A 19152-nucleotide genomic window follows, 5' to 3' on the forward strand; every position below is an offset into this window, starting at 1 on the left:
GGGTAACTCATAAAAGCAAGTAACATGTGCGTTACTGTGTGAGAAACGCTAAAACAACATTTTACAGCTGGTCAGCATAAAAATGACTCTCCAGCTTTCTTTACTGATGACACCTGTGTGTCTTGAGTAATATGTATGTGCCTTTTCAATCAAAGACTTTTAAGAAGTATAAAATTCCTATGTATAAGGAAATAAAAATCTAACTTTTCTAAGAATGTATTTTTTATAATAATAAGTAAAACTGACTTGAAAACACATGTGGTCAATCACAACAGAAAGATTGGTCTGTCATATGTGACCTATTCAGATAGCAGAGAAAATGAATTTGACTTCTATCAGGCATAAAGCAATTCTTTGCTCTGCAGAAAGAGCAAATGATGCAAGCTCTTCTATTTATGTGAACTCTAGGCAAAACCTTGTATCACCCATCAGTGTGGCCAAGGCCAAGGACAAGGGCGGAGTATGAACTGGGGTGAGTGTGTCAGCATGCACATGCCTGATAACCTGTATAAAATATGCTTTTTGTGTGTGAAGCCAGGAACTGCACTAGTCATCAGATGTATGTCTGCACTGTGGAATAAAAGAGGTGGCAAGATTGGAAAATGAGGAACGGCAGATTCTTCAGCAGCAAATTGTCTAAAAACCCTCTACAGACTTTGGGCTTGTGTCCAGTGCAGAAGAGCATACATCTCCTTTGTCCTATGTCCTTAGTCTAACTTAGGCTTTTGAACTGGGAGTTCTCTTAGAATGTCACAAATCAACACGACACAGGAAGGAAAGACTCAACTTCACATTATATAAAAAAAAAACAGGCTATGCGGTAAGATATTTCCATTGCGAGTACCGACGTTCCGTGCACTGGCGAGAGAGGGTGTTCCAAATGTAGCAAGGCCTGGGGTATGAGTCTTGATGTGGGAGAGCAAGTGGAGCTGAGAGGCTGTGATTCTTCCACGTGGGAGGTAAGAAGCAGGTGTTTGGCTGGAGGGGAATGTTTTACTGTCAGGTATTTCCTCACTTTTACCATTAAAACCATAGTTTGGGGTGGAGGTGAGGATTTGACACTTTAGCAAATGGAAATTTGAGAAAATACTACTTACCAGGGTTCCAAAGTCCTGTAGCCATGCAGGAAACAAGTGTGCAAGCACCTGTAGGTGGTATTCTTTCTTTCCTTCTCTATTTGTGTTTTCCAGATTCGAGACCAAATATTTATTTATCTTCTTGGCTCCATCTTTGAACTGTGCATTCCTTGCAAACATTAATCATGGCTTGTTCACCGTCACAAGTCCCCAGAGAGTCTCACAAAGCCCTTTTACACCTTGACATGTATTTTCTTAAGCAGTGTAGGTTTTAAGAGGTGTTGTAGATTGGACATAATTAAGACTTAGGAGACTTCAGTTTGGGGAGAGTTGGTCACTTTTTATCCACTGGCAAGTCACCTTGTTCTGGGGGCCTCAGCTGGTTACTAATCAGTAGATGGTACATGCCTTACATAATCCCCACCGTAATTTTGAACATATACTATTCTGAAGCCCCAAATCTATTCCCTGAGAAAATGTAATGTTTCTATACCTGTTACTTAGGATGATGTATTCAGTAAATGCATTAAAATAAATCGCATTACCTATGCACAGAAATAGCTGTTAGAACAATAAAGTAATTAATGGCTCTGTGTAAACATGGTGGACAGTATACTTTTTTATTTTTGCAAAACTGTAGACTGTTACTTTCACCACATGCTGAAAATTACTGCTCTGAGTTAGCAGTGCTTTATTTCTGTTACAGGACATCTTAGCTTGTACTGGTTCACTGGTGCAGTATCTTTGTTTCAAATAGTAACAGATTAACTTTTTACAATATGCAAGTAGCTTCCATGGAAAGTAAATATATAACCAAGGGGGAAAAACTCCCTGGATACAAATTTACTCATTATATCTCTGGCTTTATCTGCCCTTTTCCCTGTGACAAGCGCTTCCAACAAATATTAACTATTTTATGCTAACATTTTGAAATAGATCTGCTCTTAACATATTTGGTTAATTTGTCTGAATTCTAATGTCATTCATTTATCAGAGTTGAAGGTATGAAATTCAGATTGAATCCTGTTAGGAGAGCAGTGATTCAAATAAAAGTTGTTTTGGAGACTGTGTTTGATGCCAAATACTGGACTTTTAATTTTTTTGAAAGTGATATAAAGTAAATAAAGTTCTTGTCTTAGATACCAATTGTTGTGACAAAACAACATTATCAGCACAAAATAAAAAATAAATAAATAAAAATTTTAAAACAGTTTAATTGGGCTTAAGTCCCTGATGGTAAAAAGAGCCAAGAGATCACATCTTGATTCCAAACTTGGAAGCAGAGGGAACTTCTCCGAAGTGATGCACCTCCTAATCCTTCCCAGATAGTTCCGCCAACTGGAGCCCACACACATGAGCTTATTCTCATCCTGACCACTACTGAATGCATAGGGACAAAGGAATCTTCCTGGAGTGACTATGGTCATGATAAAGCTGGAGGCTACTGGAAATTCCACCACTCTTTGCCTTTAATGCCTGTCCATTGCCTGGCAGTGTTTACTACAGAAAGCACATGCTTTCAGCAATAGCCTCCTCCTAGGTCCTGATATATTTTAGGATCCATCCAGGCTGCTGGGTTCTCCTGGCCATAGGCCTCTAGTTTCAGTGACGGTTGCTATTGACAGTCTCTGGAGACAATCCTCTAAGCATGCTCCTGCTAGATTCAATTGATGTCCAAAGACCTACCCTGAATGTGGACAGAGCTATTCCATGGGGTGGACTGAAAACAAAGGGGGGAATGAGATGAGTGCCAATCTTCCTCTGCCTCCTGACAGCTGACACAGAGACTGAGAGAAGTAAATGTCACGACTGGGTTCCACACTGTTGTATCACATAAGGGGTGATGGGCATCACAGCTTGGTGGTTCTTTTGTTCTAATTTTCATAATCTTAAAAATTAAAGTATAATTACATCATTTTACATCATTCCCCTTTCCCGTCTCTCTCCAACTTCTCCCATGTACAACACACCACACACACACACACACACACACACCTTATTCATCATTCTCAATTTCATGCCCTCTTTTACTTTAACTGTTTTGCTTTCCTCAGTCTTATGATACCTTCCCTGAGAATGGACCCTTTGCTGAGGCTGCGCAAGTATACCTGCTCTTCTCTGACGCCATGAAATTAACAATGGTACAAACGCGCAAATTATATGGGTTGTGTACTGGAACTAGCAGTGGACTTGCTACACATCAGCTTGCTGTGAGAAAGTCACTGGGTTTTCTTTTACTTCCTTTGAATTGATAATTAGAGGAGACAAAGGATGGAGAAACTGAGTAGCAGGGACCATGCCACCTGCCTACTAATAACCACCAATATACCTAATGTATTCCTCCATCCTAATAGGAGTTTTTGAAAATGGGCACTGGGAGGGGGCGGTGACTAGCAATGAGTGGCTGACTTAGGAAAGTCATAATAAGTAAACAAAGGAGTGTTTGCCACTTAATTACCTTTTAAGAAGGAAAGGAAGGAAGTGTGAGCACAAAATTTTAAAAGTCTGAGAAGGGGGTAGGAGTCCCTTCAAGAGTTAACTCTTTCCTACCCTGAAATTCTACAGCCAAAAAAGTTTCAATGGCTGGAATAAGTGACAGATTGTGGGCACTGACCAGCTATGCGCTGGAGAAAGTTGGGAGCTCCGCCATTTATACACAAAGCCAAGGACTTCCCAGGCCGCAGCCGGCTCTGTCGGGGTCACCGCAGCGCTGCCTACCCAGAGACTGGACAGGAAGCAGCCGTGGCTGCCGGGCTGCTCAGCTGGTGGCCCGGGAGAAGTTAGTCACTCCTAGCCCAAAGTCAGCAAGTGTTGGAGCTTGGACAAGCTAAGAGATGAGAAGGCTGGAAATCAGCTACTGGGGCCGCCGGATAGAGGGAGCCAGGGAAAAGAGAGCCCGACTTCTGGATGCACTGGCGGCTGCCCTGGCCAGTGGACGGAGTTACCGGGTCTACAAGGCCAGAGAGCGCACTGGCCCGCAAAATGAGGCAAGAACTGCGTATCCCGCGCAAGCATAGCAAGGGGAAGAAGGCAGGGAGAGATTTTAAAAACACACACCCCTTCAGGAGATGAGGTAAGCCGAGGTTAGCCAACCCCGATTGGTTGTGAAATATCACACAGACCCGGAGTTGCTGTGGCTTTAAAATGAGGCCAAGGAAATTTTCTTGTTTTCCTACCTAAATACTTTTTCTCTCTTAATCTCTCTCACCGCTTTCCCTTCCTTTGTCCCTCCTTTTACCTGGCTAGTTCCTAGTCCCTTCCTCCTTCCTAGTCTCCCTTTCCTCGAGCACCCCCTCCTCTCCCTGCGCCCTCCCCCATCGGATTAGGCGCGGACCGGGAAGGGTGGGAGTGGTGGGGAAGCTCTCCCTTTAAGAGGCAGCGTGCAGTGACGAATTGTTGAAATTGCCATTGCAGGATGGCACGCCGCTATAAATTCATTGTCCCACCTCCTCGCATCTTCACAGCGCCTGAGCCTCTCTCCGCGCCGCCAGCAGCCGACTGGGGATGACCGCGGGCGGGGAGGACGGGGCAGCGGAAGGGACCCGGACGCGCAGCCTCGCTAGCTCGCCGCAGGACGTCTCCTGCCTTTTGATTTAAAACATTTTAGGGAATTTCCCCCAAGCTCTTTTCCCCCTGCCCCTTCGGATTCCAGCAGAGCCGAAGGAGCCCACAAAATAAGAAAGGAAGTGGGTAGGAGCTTGGAAGCTCCGCAGCCAGCGAGCCCCAGGCTTCGAGGGGGCGGGAGCCAACGCGCACCAGTTGCGGGCGGGGAGCGTGATCGCCCTCCTTGCTCTCTTTGCTCGTTTGTTTTGATCTGTTTGTGCAAAGATCTTGTCTGCATTGGGCTTCTCTCCTTTTTTGTATTTGGTAGCTCTCCACCTCCTGGCTCCCCCCCCCCTCTTTTTTTTTTTTTTTTTTTTTAATTCTTTCTCCGTCTCTTGGAGCACAATTCCAAACATTTTCCAAACCAACAAAGAAAAGTTCGCACGCTGGAACCGCGGCCAGGCCAGGCTGGCGCTCTGCTGCCGCTTCCCCCTACCCTTCCCTGGACACTTGATTCAACCTTGCACGCAAGTGTGTAGAGTGTGGGTGGGTGGGCGGGTGGGTGGGAGGGCGAGACCCCCACCCCCGCCCCTGAAACTTACATAGCAAATAGCAAACATCCAGCTAGACTCAATCGCGCAGCCCCTCCCGGTGGGCAGCGCACTATGCGGCTCGAGTGGGCGTCCCTGCTGCTGCTGCTGCTGCTGCTGTTGTGCGCGTCCTGCCTGTCCCTGGCCGCTGACAGCCCCGCCGCGGCACCTGCCCAGGATAAAACTAGGCAGCCTTGGACTGCTGCAGCGGCCGCCCAGCCCGGCCAGCGGCAGTGGCAGGAGGCGCAGGAGCCGGGCCATCCACAACCACAGATCAGGCAGCGCAGGAGCAGCGGGTTGGTGCAAAATATAGACCAACTCTACTCTGGCGGTGGCAAGGTGGGCTACCTTGTCTACGCGGCCGGCCGGAGGTTCCTGCTGGACCTGGAGAGGGATGACACAGTAGGTGCTGCTGGTGGTATTGTTACTGCAGGAGGAAGGCTGAGCGCATCCTCTAGCCACCGGGGTCACTGCTTCTACAGGGGCACTGTGGACGGCAGCCCTCGATCCCTAGCAGTCTTTAACCTTTGCGGGGGTCTTGACGGCTTCTTCGCTGTCAAGCACGCACGCTACACTCTGAAGCCGCTACTGCGTGGGTCCTGGGCAGAGGCAGAGGCTGGACGAATTTACGGGGATGGGTCTTCGCGCATCCTGCACATCTACTCCCGGGAGGGCTTCAGCTTCGAGACCATGCCACCACGCGCCAGTTGCGAGACTCCCACGTCCCCGTCTGGGCCCCAAGAGCGCCCCTCAGTGTACAGAAGTTCTAGGAGACGCTCAGCACTAGCCCCGCAGCTCCTGGACCAGTCAGCTTTCTTACTATCTGGGGATGCAGGAACTCACACTTGGTGGAGGCGGAGGCGCCGGTCCATCTCCAGGGCCCGCCAGGTGGAGCTCCTTTTAGTGGCTGACTCATCAATGGCCAGGATGTACGGCCGGGGCCTGCAACATTACCTGCTGACCTTGGCCTCCATAGCCAACCGGCTGTACAGTCACGCTAGCATCGAGAACCATATCCGCCTGGCTGTGGTGAAGGTGGTGGTGCTGGCCAACAAGGACAAGAGTCTGGAGGTGAGCAAGAATGCGGCCACGACTCTCAAAAACTTTTGCAAATGGCAGCACCAACACAACCAACTAGGTGATGACCACGAGGAGCACTACGACGCAGCCATCCTGTTCACCCGAGAGGTAGGTGCAGTGGGTGGGTATCCAGCTGCGGGATACCACCGAGGCAGGTGGACCGGTGGACGGGTATGGCTTGCTGGTGTCTCTGCTTCTCCCACCAAACTGCTGTCCCTTCGCTATAGATTTGCTTAGCTGCACCTTGCAGGACACTCAGCCTCCAGCTCCGCTCAGGTGTTCCAATTTAGTCCCTGCAGTAATTTCTGCTCTGATTGAGGGTACCTGCTCGGGAGAGCAGCATTCAATAATGTAAGATGCCCGTTCAATCAGACAGGACAGTATAGTGTATAATCGTGATAAGTAGGCATGCTCGTGCTTGGGGGATGTTGTACAGTTAAGGGGGCAAAGGGGGAACGTTAGATTGCCTTTGAAATCCTGTATTCTCTACTAATCAGTGAAGAAAAAAATTACTACTTTGTCCAACTTAAGGGGAATGACTTGAAAGTTGGCGGTCGCTTTTATCTGATTGATGATGTCCCTTGTAAATGTCCTTATACGAACCCTTCTGTGACACTAGTCCTTTCCAAAACTCTCCTTTTCTAATGTGGCTTCTAAATGGGCTTCTGACGTGTCCACCTTGGAATCTGAGTTCCTGAGAAGAAAGGAATGTGGGAGGGCCAGGAGGATACAGAAGCCCAATCAGTGGTGAGGATGACGCCACCCTCTCTCCTCAACACCACCCGAGCTCCTTTAACAAGGCCCTCTACCAGCACATCCCAAGCTGCCAAACAAGGGTCAAATCCAGTTGGAAGGTTTGGGTTTTGGATGAATATATTTCTGAAGGTCTGGGCAGAACTTCAGGATGTGGGGAAGAATGTTTTCCAAGGACTTCCCCGAGTTAAGGAGGATGGTTACAGAGAAGGAAAGGGGTGGGTCATTATAACTCCAGAGATTCTGGGAGGAACAAATCTATTTACACAGTTACCAGACCACCATGTTAGGGTGACGTTTCAGACAAAAGGCTGTGCTGGTAATTGGGAGCCTCCGAGTTCACAAAGTTGCCTTGGTTGGCAGTATTTCCCCACATTGCCTTTCTTTACCTCCGTACTATCCCTGTTGACTCCCTTCTTTCCAACTAGTCCCCCTTCTCTCTCTCTCTCTCTCTCTCTCTCTCTCTCTCTCTCTCTCTCTCTCTCTCTTCTCTCTCTCTCTCTCTCTCTCTCTCTCTCTCTCTCTCTCTCTGTGTGTGTGTGTGTGTGTGTTCCATCGATGATCACAGTGTCAGTATATGCATGATTGTCATGCCTATGGCATTTCTAGAATTCAGCATTTTAAGTAAACCTCACATGCCTGGCTGTCACAGTCCTGTCCCAACCCCTTCCTCAAGTTCCCTTGCATCTTGGAGTGAGTGGTGTATATCCTCCATTCAGATTGGGCACTCAGCTGTCCTTCTTGCTCTTAGCATTTCTGATATATTATAAGTTTCTGATTTAAGCTTGGCCCATTGCCAATACAGAATTCTCTGCCCAACTTGTGCCTCTCACATGTCTGGCAAGGACTGATGGTTAAAGATCATTCTAGGAGTGTGAGAAGTATCCAGTTTAATTTAAATAACTACAAACTTGTTTTTACTGTGTAAAATTATAAACTGTATCCAGAGTAAGGATAGACAATTCAACCACATACTATGAAGGTTTTGGGATATGACATCCTTGCAACCTATTTTTTTTCTATTTCCACTAAGGTACCCATGATAAGAAGGGAACAGTATTGATAAATTCAGAGGCAAGAAACTCTTGTGGTTCATGGGGTAGACCTAAATGTCACCCACATACAAACAAAGACACCAAAAGCATCACTGTGGGAAAAGTAGGCATCACGGCCTTACGAACAATGAGAATGCTTTCATTACATTAAGAGATGTTCCAGAAACTACCCTTTAATTTCTCTGCCCAGCATTAGTCTTTGAAATGATACAACATTCATTTTGTAGACTTCTCTGTGAAGTTCTTCTGTAAAAACTATCCCTTTCTCACTTGGTTTCCAAGTCCTTTTTTTTTTTTTTTTTTTTTTTCCCTTCATAACCAACTTTCCACGTCTGGATTTCCTTGTGTTGCTATGTCATGAGGTCCTGCCAAGAAAGAGGCTTGGGATAGTTTGTAGAAGGAGGTTCCCTAAAGAAAGAGGAAAAAATACTTTTGTAGGCAGACCACACCAAAAGGCAGTATACTGCCAATCAAAATAATTTTCTTTCGGTTTTAATACAAAAGTGTGGCCCATAATTCTAAAATTAACTTGAAGACCACTCACTCTTTGTCCCCTTCCACGTACTTTGCCCAACTATTCCCAGGATGAAAGGAAAACAGTCAGCGATTCTAAGTGATGCCTATTGCTTTTTCTGGGAAGATTTTGTACTTGGGTAATTGACATTCGTCACTTTCCAGTCTGGGAAACGCATCACTATATTTTGACTAGACAAAAGAAGATAGAAGTAAATTTGTTCTCCAACTTCTTCTTAAGTAAAAGATTCTTAATTACGTTGTATTAATGGGGAAGGAGATGTGCCAGAGTTTGTTAGCAGGGACTAAAAGGGACAACCTTTGGGAACTGGTTGTCTTCCTCTACTCGGTGGGTGCCAAGGACTGATCAGACTCAGGCCCTCAGGCTCTGTGGCAAGTGCCCTCACCCTTTGAGCCAGCCATCTTGCCAGCCCTAACACAACTTTACTAAGAATTGCAGCAAAGAAAAAATTCCAAGCTGGTTTGCACATGAGGAATATTTTACTTTAGTCCTTCCTGGTTACCTTGCCATGTAGAAGCACACTAAGTAACACAAATACCATTTGGCTTGTGGTTGGTCTCTGATGTACTCATCTAACTTGACCAATATTGGATCTTTCAAAAGTACTTATAATATGAATAAAGTATTCTAATTTTAAAGAGGACTACTAGGTGGCTTGTGAAATTATTTCAATACTGGCCATCCACAATTGAAAGTACACAGCATGTGCAGTTAATCTCTACCTAAAGCCTCCAAAAGTGGAAACCAAGAAATGTAGAAGACAGAAGATTGGGGCTCCTCTCTGTCACGAAAGTGAGGTATTTTCAGGCTAGTCATATGAAAGAAATAACTTTCATAGTTACTTCTCTTCAATGAGGAATACCCTGAGTTGGCAGCAAGACTTCATTTTTACAACTCTGTTTTGAACGTAAGATGTGTGTTGCTTAGCAGCCAGACGCTCAGCCGTCAAATGCATGTTTTGATGGGCTCTGAGCTCTGTTCAAATTCTGTGTCCAGATGTCTTCTGCTAAATTGCTTGTTTTTCAGCTGTGAAGCAAGTGTGTAAGGAAGGACTTTCCCCCTGTTTACTAGCCGGTAACACCTTGAGTGTTGTGTCTAGGAGTCAGCTTAAGCGTGTTGATAGTTCAGCTATCAAGTCAGCATACTTTACTATCAGGCCCATGCACGGCCCTCAGGAATGTTCTAATTATAGAGACAGCACCCATCATTTTTTTTATGTCACAAAAGCACTTCTATTGTGAATGGCATTCCTGCTGAAGTGCGCACTACTTCTACCAGCAAACATTAGAAATCTAGTCCCCAGGGGTTTACTTTTTGCTTCCCAGGGTTATTTCCTCATTCCGATGCTCTTACTTATTGTACAATAAATAATTAAAGGTAGTCCTAAGCTTATTTTCTAAGCTATTCTGCTCCACCTAGAATCTCTCTTCTCCCATGCCTGTCTTAGGATGCCTGATCCAGGAGCCAGATATTTTTTTTTTCTCTACTATTTGGTTTCGAGTAATGACCACTAGGAGACAAGAGCCTTGGGAGAGGGAGAAGGTGGCAGTTTTTTGGTCTTTGGTTTGAGGACTGAACCAACTAATTCAATCACATATTTGAATTCAAATCCACTTCAAACTTACAGTGACAATTGTCAAGGAATGAACACTGCAGACCAACCTTACAAGAGGCTAAGTAGTGGGTAAGTTGGGGAGAGTGGTTACAGATTAGACAACTGTAGACAATAATGTATGGGAAAACTTGAGCCACAAAACAACAATATACAAGTCAAAGGATGGATTGTCCCATTGTAGGCATTGTGCATGTGCCCACCTACTGTGCAGAGGGGAGATGAGGCCAAAGGATGGAAGGCAACAGGATAGGAAATACTTTTTTTTTTTTTTTACATAAGAAGGCTTATTGCCAGCACAGAGGAAATGATACATGAATAAATCATGCCTACACCAGGAAAACTGATAAAGACTCTCACCAAGGATAAACTAAGTCTGTAACAGGGAAGAGAAGAAACCCACAGATTCTTCCTACATGCCTTTACTAGGTCTCATTGCAAATGTATACTTCCAGTGTTTCTCAAAGGTTTAGTTTATTGGATTGGATTCAACTACCTGTTATTGAACATTTCTTCAGTACTACCCATAGCATGCATTGTTTTATCCTTAATAACTGAACAATCAGCAACCATCATGTTGTTTTGTTTTGCAGGCAGAAATATATATTTGAAGAGAAACATAGATAACATAAGCATATAGTCCTGTCAGTTGTTCCCCAAATACATACTGTGATTACTTTATTCACATACTCAGCAACTATCTTTATAGGCAGAGATTTTAGAAGTCACCACTTTCCTCAGTAATCTATTCCGGAAAGCATACAGCGTTGATATGGAATGATATACCATTATGACTTTTGGCAGATATGGTTGTCTTGTGCAGAGCTGAGGTTGTAGACTCAAGTTTAGGGGGAGGCCGTGCTATCTGAAACCATATGGAGGAGTTAATACAGCAGTCACACCAAGATTCCATGTGCCATAGCCAGAGGCAGTATGGAAATTCTCTGTACTGTAGGGAGGTGCTGAGAAAGACAGGGAACAGGATGGTTGAATGATTATGAATTAAGTAAAGAAAGTCACAACAACCAGATTACACGGGGGGGGGGGGGGATCATAGGTTGTATGTATTTGTTTGCTTGTGTTACAGTAATAATTATGATAGGAGGGAGATATCTAACAAAAAAAGAGAAATTCTGATTCAGTTCTGGAGACTGGAAAGGTGAAGATCAAAGATCGACCCGATGCAACTTCTGACAAGATATCTCTTCCTGTTTTGTAGGAGTCCATATTCTTGCTGTGTGTTTACATGGTCTTTCCTCTCTGTATGTTTGTTAAAGAGAAGGGTGTCGGACAGAAGAAGAAGAGAGAAAGGACAGGAATGGAAAGAAAGGACAAGGAGGACAGAGGTCCTGAAGTGCCTTATCTTATCGGAGTTGAGTTCTACCCTTTTGAAGGTGTATCTTCCTTATAGACCATTTCTCCAAATACAGTCATGCTGGACTCCATGGGACTGGGTTGAGGAGTTTAGGGAGGATACAGTTCAGGACACAGTGTCATGCTACACCATTTGGTAGTGTGAACTAATTGCAGTGGAAACCAATGAAAAGAGAGTTAGTGAGGAATACAAATGTGAGGGGTGATCTAAAATGAGCCTAAGTGTCCATCAGTAGAAGAATGGATAAAGAAACTGTGGTACATATACACTATGGAATACTATTCAGCTATTAAAAACAAGGAATTCCCAAAATTTGTGGATAAATGGATTGAGCTAGAAATAATCATAATGAGTGAGTTAACCCAGAAGCAGAAAGACTCAAATGGTATATACTCACTTATATCTGCATATTAGCCCAAGGGGAATGTCCCACGAAAGCCTTCACTTACCAGGAAACTGAGACAGAGGGGAGGACATTCTACTGGAACTCTAGATGAGAGAAGCATGGGAGAATGGCAAAGTAGAAGGATCCAGAGGGTCCTAGAAACCTACAAGTAGAACATTATGAAAGGCAGATTTGGGCCCAGGGGGTCTTGCTCAAACTAAGGCACCAGCCAAGGACAATACAGGCCGTAAAACTTTAAACCCCTACCCAGATCTAGCCAATGGTCAGAACATTCTCCACAGTAGAGTGGAGAGTGGGATATGACTTTCTCACATATTCTGGTGCCTCACCTTTGACCATGTCCCCTGGAGGGGGAGACCTGGTGGCACACAGAGGAAGGATAACAGGTTACCAAGAAGAGACTTGATACCCTATGAGCATATACAGGAGGAGGTAATCCCCCTCAGTCACAGTCATAGGGGAGGGGAATAAGGGGAAAATGGGAGGGAGGGAAGAATGGGAGGATACAAGGGATGGGATAACCATTGAGATGTAACAAGAATAAATTAATAAAGAAGGAAAACAAACAAACAAAAAACAAAAACAAAAAAATAAATACATAAATAAAATGAGCCTTGTGAGTGTCCTAAGTGGCTGGCTGGCTCCTGTAGGCACAATGGTATTAGAAATTGAAAGGTGTGAGTCAAGAAACACTTAAGAAAAGCAGGCAAATACTGGTGAGTTAATTTTCTTTAGTAGATAGACTATTTCAGCTTATTGTTTGAGGGCCAAAATACAAATGTTCTATGTGGAAACTGATTGCCAGGATGTGGCAGAAGGGCTCACTGGGATGTGAAGAAGGTTGGGCTACATTGTACAGTTTTGAATGCCAGGCTGTGACCAATATGGAGGAATAAAGGTATGTTATATGAAACTGATCACAGCAAATAGATGTGGAAATTTCAGATGGCAAAAAGGTCAGTTTAAAATCTTACATGGTAGTCCAGGTAGGAAGGGATAATAGAAAGTATGAGAAATAGGGGGTAGTTACCATGACTTAAATAGTTAAATGGTGTGTGATGGGTCTCTCTCTCTCTCTCTCTCACTGTGTGTGTGTGTGTGTGTGTGTGTGTGTGTGTGTGTGTGTGTGAAGGAGGAGAAGCTAACAATACCAGAAGATTTCTTATTTCTCACATCCGTTTTCTCATTTTCTAGAACATCTTCCATGGTGCATTTTGCCTATTTTCTGTGCGTCTAATTGTTTAGCTTCATCAACCTATCACACGTGAAGACCACATGGCTGCCTTTTTTAATCATTTAATTATTAAGTACAGATTGGGAATGCAAAATATAATATTTATGTCAAGAATAGGACAGTGACTTAACAATGGCCTGCTGTGGAGTGCAGGGAGCACAGTGTTTGCTTAGGATTAAAATTTAGCTTTCCTGTGCAGAAGCTCGAAATTCGGGCACTCATCACTCCTGAGCATTAATTTACTCATCTATCTATCAGAAGATTTTATGTCAATACCAGTACAGGTGCAGCTGGACAGAGTCCTTACATGAGTGAGGAAGAGCTTTTGTCTCAAACTTTGTAAGTTGATTGCAAAACGTGTCTTACAAATAGAGTTGGCATATCAGAGGCAACCCTTCTTACTCTCCCTCGTCTTTAACAGCCTAGCTCTCATCATCAGGAAGAACCAATCCAAGTATGTGTTCCCCGCAGTCCACAATTTGCTCTGTCTCGTATTCTCTTGTGACCCCTCTTTTTACCGAAAATGTATCTGACTCTTGAGGCATCATAATCTTTTCTACCTACCTGCTCAACAATCTCCAATAACTGTGTAATTTTGTATTCAAAGAGAGATTATATTGATTTGGAATGTTAAGCCAATCACTACAGTGACCTCTATTATGCAGTCTCTAAGCAGGCATCTGTACAACAAGGTGATTCTGAACATAACCGAGTCCAGAGTCATGATGCGGAGTGATGAAAGGAAATTTTGATTTAACATATGCCTTCTGTATGCATATGTGAAATTGTCACATAGAACTCATTAATATGTACCATTAGCACATGTTAATCAGGACCTTAAAACTTCACAAGACAAATCTGTATGTATAAATGTAGCTATGCATGTATGTGGGTGATAGTTGTGATTGAAATATATGCCCTAGTGTTAATTCTCCCATCACTAGTGTCTTTTCAGAAGAGTTGCATGGAAAGAGGAGTGGGTAACCCAAACATTGTGATATCTCACATTTGCCTTGAATACTACTGCCGTCCTTCCCAGAGGCTAATTCTATTTAAAGTGCTTTTCTTCAACTTGGGCGAATGCAGTAGCTGCCCTTGGGATAATATCTGCCCTTACCAGAATTTCTATTTCCTCTAATTCCTTACTTCAGCACATTTTTTGCTGCATGGGAGAACAGTCTCTCAGTCAAGACCGGAAATTCTTCCAACTTCTCTGACTTGGTGCTTGACTCTTTTTCCCATCTGGTACTGACCACTGGTACTTTCCAAGTTACTGTCTGAGCACTGATGTTTAGGCAACTTTGCTGGCTCCCATTCCCCTTATCTGTCCCCACAAGTAGGTCTGAGGCACTACTAGCACCTCTGAATGGCTTGGTAAGTCACGAAGTTCCCACAGAAACTAACTCTGTGACAGGTAACAGGGCTAGGAATCACCCCATAAAAACTATTTGGTCTTGAAGGCTACTTCACATGTATCTTAGAGTTAAATCCACCACCTCTGCCCTGTAGTGTGGCCAACACCATACTGTGGAATCACAGTTAGATCCCCTCACACTTTCTGAACACTTATATTTTACTCAGTCTTCCACTGTATCACTTAGCACTCAATGGTAAAAAGGTGTTTATTCTATACAGCTAATCACTGCCAGAAAACACAGATACATAATTTGCCTTCTGATGGACACTGGATAAACAGAAAACCATTTGTCATCACGTTTAATTCATTTATATCTTTAATATATGTTGAGCTGCCTTCTATAGTGTCTCCTACCTCCAATACTAGAATATGTATATATGTGTGTGTGTGTGTTCTATTCATATACATATATGTATGTATGTATTGATAATGCATATACAGTAATATGTGAGCACTCTAGTACTATCCCTACCTGTCCTCTGAATTTTAAAAGCTGTATAACCTTGAAGACTGGCTAATATCTGTAAGGACTGTTGTTAAGGGTCACCAGAAAAGATATAAACACAATGTGCCATATATTAATAATTTGATATATTGTCTTAATGTCTTAAGAAGAACGCTGGCTTACAATGTTCACATGTTTATTGTATATCTTGAGGGTGAAATCATAGCTGTTCTAGAATGGTTTGAAATTGCATGAGAGAAATGGAAAGTTTGCCAGTTTATAATTGCAGCTGTGGAAGTATAATGGGGTGGCTATGTAGTCAAGGGCTTAATCAGTGTAGTTAGAAAATAACAAGTGCTTCTGTTCATAATTTAGTCATTTGCACAATTTCCACGGCAAAAGGCCAAATGCATTTAATGCAATTCAAAGAAAACAAGGAGGGTTGATGGCCTCTAATGAGCAATTGATTAGCAGTAAACAAAGATAATAAGATTCCGGTTTCAGCTCCTTTGGGCACAGGAAAGCCATTTCCCTTTTCAGTGCCTCCAAGCTGATCAGTGAAACAAGGAGTGGGAGTTAGTTCTTGGATTTTACTATTTGAAGATAATCAATTCTAAATTATGATGATAAACCTTGGTTTACAACCATATGTGTATCTAGAAATAACCTACTGTGCATAAGGATTCAACTATGACCTGGGATCTGGTCCTAAAATGGCTAAAAGTGATGAAAGAGGTGGATTAGAGTGTATTGTACTCTATTATTATCCCAAATAGTAATTATTATGCAAAAGTCTACTTGAATTTCAATTTTTGAAAACTGCTAATTTGTTCTGAGCAGCTGTAATTTGGGATCACATGGGAGGACATGAAAGAATACCCAAGGAAGCTCGCACGGGTTATTGTTGGCCTGAGGTCTTCATTCACCAAGGCTTCTTGGCTAACACTTTCATTATATGAAGCTGTAATAACATGGTGGCCACTGTGTAGCTCAACACAGCTGGAAACCACAATATAAACAACATAAGAAGGACCTGAAAACATAATAAACAGAAGAGATTTGGGTGTAGCAGTTAAGTCTTGCTCACCTTTGTTAGACTTTCATACAGCAAAGCAGAGAGGAATGAGGAGTGCCTATTGGTACTGCCTCTGTACACTGGATATATGCAGGAATACACCTTATGCCTGTGGACCTGAAGGCTGCTAAGGTCCTACCAGCAGGCAGCAAAATAAGAATGTATGAGGGGCATCCCATTGAGTCTGACTGTATCTCACCGTTCAGCTTAATTAAGTAAATGTCAGTTGAGTCCCTGCGGTAAGATACATATTGTGAGCAGATGACAGGCCTAATAGAAACAGTACTTGTTTCCCAAGCTAATATTTTAAATTCCTTTCCAAAGCTGGTTATAAACTTATGGCTTACTTGGGGATTTATATTGCTCTTTTGGTTGTAAATATGCATGTTGATTTTTAAAGGAAATTCATAAGAAAACACACAAAATCTTTATGTCTATTCAATACCTACATTAACATTTGAAGAGGATGTTATCATTACAAGTTGGACGTGTCAAGATTGCAGCTTCTGTTATCTTCTTTTAAGCTTCATTTATTTAATGTTTTGTGGATGCTCTTTAAGTTCTTTTAACAATTTAACAGTAGCATGGCATGATGATTTTCCTTCTGAGACTCTCTTAAAAGTTCTGTAACTTCTCTAGAATAAAATGAACACACTCATATCTACCCATGCAATATACTTGTATCACGCATGCTTGAGATACACTACATTAAAAGCTATCAGCAAGATGGATCAGTGGGTAACTGGTGCTGCCACCAACCCTAACAAAATGAGTTTGATTACCAGGACTCATATGGTGAAAGTGGAGATCTGACTCCCATAAACTTTCCTCTGACTACCATACATGTATTGGGGCACATACATGTTCACACACCCAATAAATGAGAGTAAAATGATTTAAAAAATCTATTTGTGAACCTACATGAGTATCTGAAGACACAGAATATGAAATTATAGTTCAATTGCAAAATTCAAAAATGTTTTTAAATAATAATAGACATATGACAGTTTGATTTTCTATCTAAATATACATATGGATTCAAGGTTATTTTGGGTTTTGTATAAAAGACTGGATACATGTATATACATGAATATATGTATAAACACAAATGTCTCAGTAATATATGTTTTATCACAAGGTGACGGTGTAGTTTGACTCTAACATAAAACAAAGTATTTGGCCTCTCTTCCAAGAAGTTCAGCCTGAATTTAGGTCAGAATATTAGGCTTTCCTATGTCTAATGCAGGAAACCCTTGACATCTGTGTAGGCATTGCAGCTTTGTGAAGGCTGTTGGGCTTGGATTGCAACGGACAAGCTGTAATCATGGCATCTTTCAAATCGTCGTTGAATTTCTTTATCCTTCTGTGCTTCTGGGTTGCAAAGTAGCTGAGAAGAGTTCCTGCTTTGAGTTTGCCTTTGGAAGGCTTCCAACATTGAGCAGGTGACACCATAAACATATCTCAGTCTTGCCATTTGGGGTGAGCAAGTGGCTGTCCATGGTGGCTCCTTCTGGATGGGAATTGATTTTAATGATTTCTTTCTTTCTCCCGGGCAGGATTTATGTGGGCATCATTCATGTGACACCCTGGGAATGGCAGACGTTGGGACCATATGTTCTCCGGAGCGCAGCTGTGCTGTGATTGAAGATGACGGCCTCCATGCCGCTTTCACTGTGGCTCATGAAATTGGTATGCAGGGCCTTTTCTCTTCCCTAGCCAAATCAAACACTTGTAACAGCTGCAACAGGACCCAAAATACTTGGCAATTAATTCCAGATTTCTTCTGGTTCAGATGTACCATTGGGGATTACATTTGTTTATATTTGAACTTTCAGGGTTAACTAATGAGGGAAAAGGAAGGCAGAGTCAGCAACACAGTAGACGTTTCCTTTGACAGTGTCAAGTAAAAGTAAAGGAGAAATTTGCTACTGTCTCTCTCTCTCTCTCTCTCTCTCTCTCTCTCTCTCTCTCTCTCTCTCTCTCTCTCTCTCTCTCTCAAGCATCCCTAAATGACTCCTAGACAGAATTTGTCACAGTCGCCTTTGGGATGCAGAGAAGTTATCCCAGGGAGAATCAGTTTGCACAGGAATTTAACATGTTTTGCCCCATCATGAGTGATAATAGTAGGCTCCTGTCACAGGGAATCAGTAGCTAGTGGTAAATAGCCCAGCCTCCTTCCCAGTAGCAAGGCAAATGGAACCAAGCTGACTCTCATCTGAGTTTACATTATAATGACGCATATTCAATTCACTTAGTACAGGGAGCACTTCTAAATCCTACAACAATAAACTGGGGGCAGAGGTAAAGACTTAAACTATATCCCTGGCATAAGGAAAACAGGCTTCCAACCTCTGACCAAGGATGCCAGTGTATGAGAAACTGACTTAGCTTATAGGACAAAGTGTTATAATCAGACACATTACTGGCATAGTTCAGCCCTGTGTCAAATCATTCTATTATTAAGTTTGACGTCTAGTCTTCGTTTCTGAAACATAGGGATAGCACTACCTTTTACATGGAATTGTTTTAGGAGCCAAAATGAGTGGAGTACAGATAGCAGATATCATTTATAGTCACATGCACATACTTCAGTTTTCTTAGGTAAACGTTTCATTTCCTTTCTTAGCTTATGCATGGCCTATTTGTATCTTTGTGGCAAAAGGCATCATTCTCATATCATTATATATAGATTTTTTGTATTTTTTAAAAAATATTTAGCTTGTTAAGGTTACAGTCTTAACTATTAAGAATGGAAATTAAATTCTCTACCTCACATTTCCAGTAATCTATATTTTCAAAATGAGCCAATTTCTAATTATATTTCTTTGGGGAACAGAATAATTTTAGTAAAGGGGAAATTTTGTAACTTTCTGTAACCCCAGATATGAGAGCAGCGAACAGAACTAAGTAGCTGCATTTCACCCACTATGTTGCAAGTACTAATCCTGACATTGAT

General features: G+C 42.8%; 1 protein-coding gene across 2 annotated transcripts in view; it reads left to right on the forward strand.

The window, feature by feature from the left end:
• Positions 1–3606: 3606 nt before the first annotated feature.
• The window catches only part of ADAMTS5 (ADAM metallopeptidase with thrombospondin type 1 motif 5), a 41035-nt gene continuing 25489 nt past the window's right edge, over positions 3607–19152 (forward strand). The window contains exons 1-3 of one of the 2 annotated variants that reach the window (XM_084802342.1): positions 3607–4149; positions 4491–6397; positions 17753–17885. In XM_084802342.1, coding sequence (XP_084658468.1) covers positions 5285–6397; positions 17753–17885 — 1246 coding nt within the window. In that variant the 5' untranslated portion in view covers positions 3607–4149; positions 4491–5284. Of the gene's footprint in view, positions 4150–4171; positions 6398–17752; positions 17886–19152 lie in introns of those variants that run through there. The other variant, XM_084802341.1, reaches the window with a different exon arrangement.

Source organism: Acomys minous, assembly GCF_964271855.1.
Source record: "Acomys minous genome assembly, chromosome: 11".
Classification (NCBI taxonomy): domain Eukaryota; kingdom Metazoa; phylum Chordata; class Mammalia; order Rodentia; family Muridae; genus Acomys; species Acomys minous.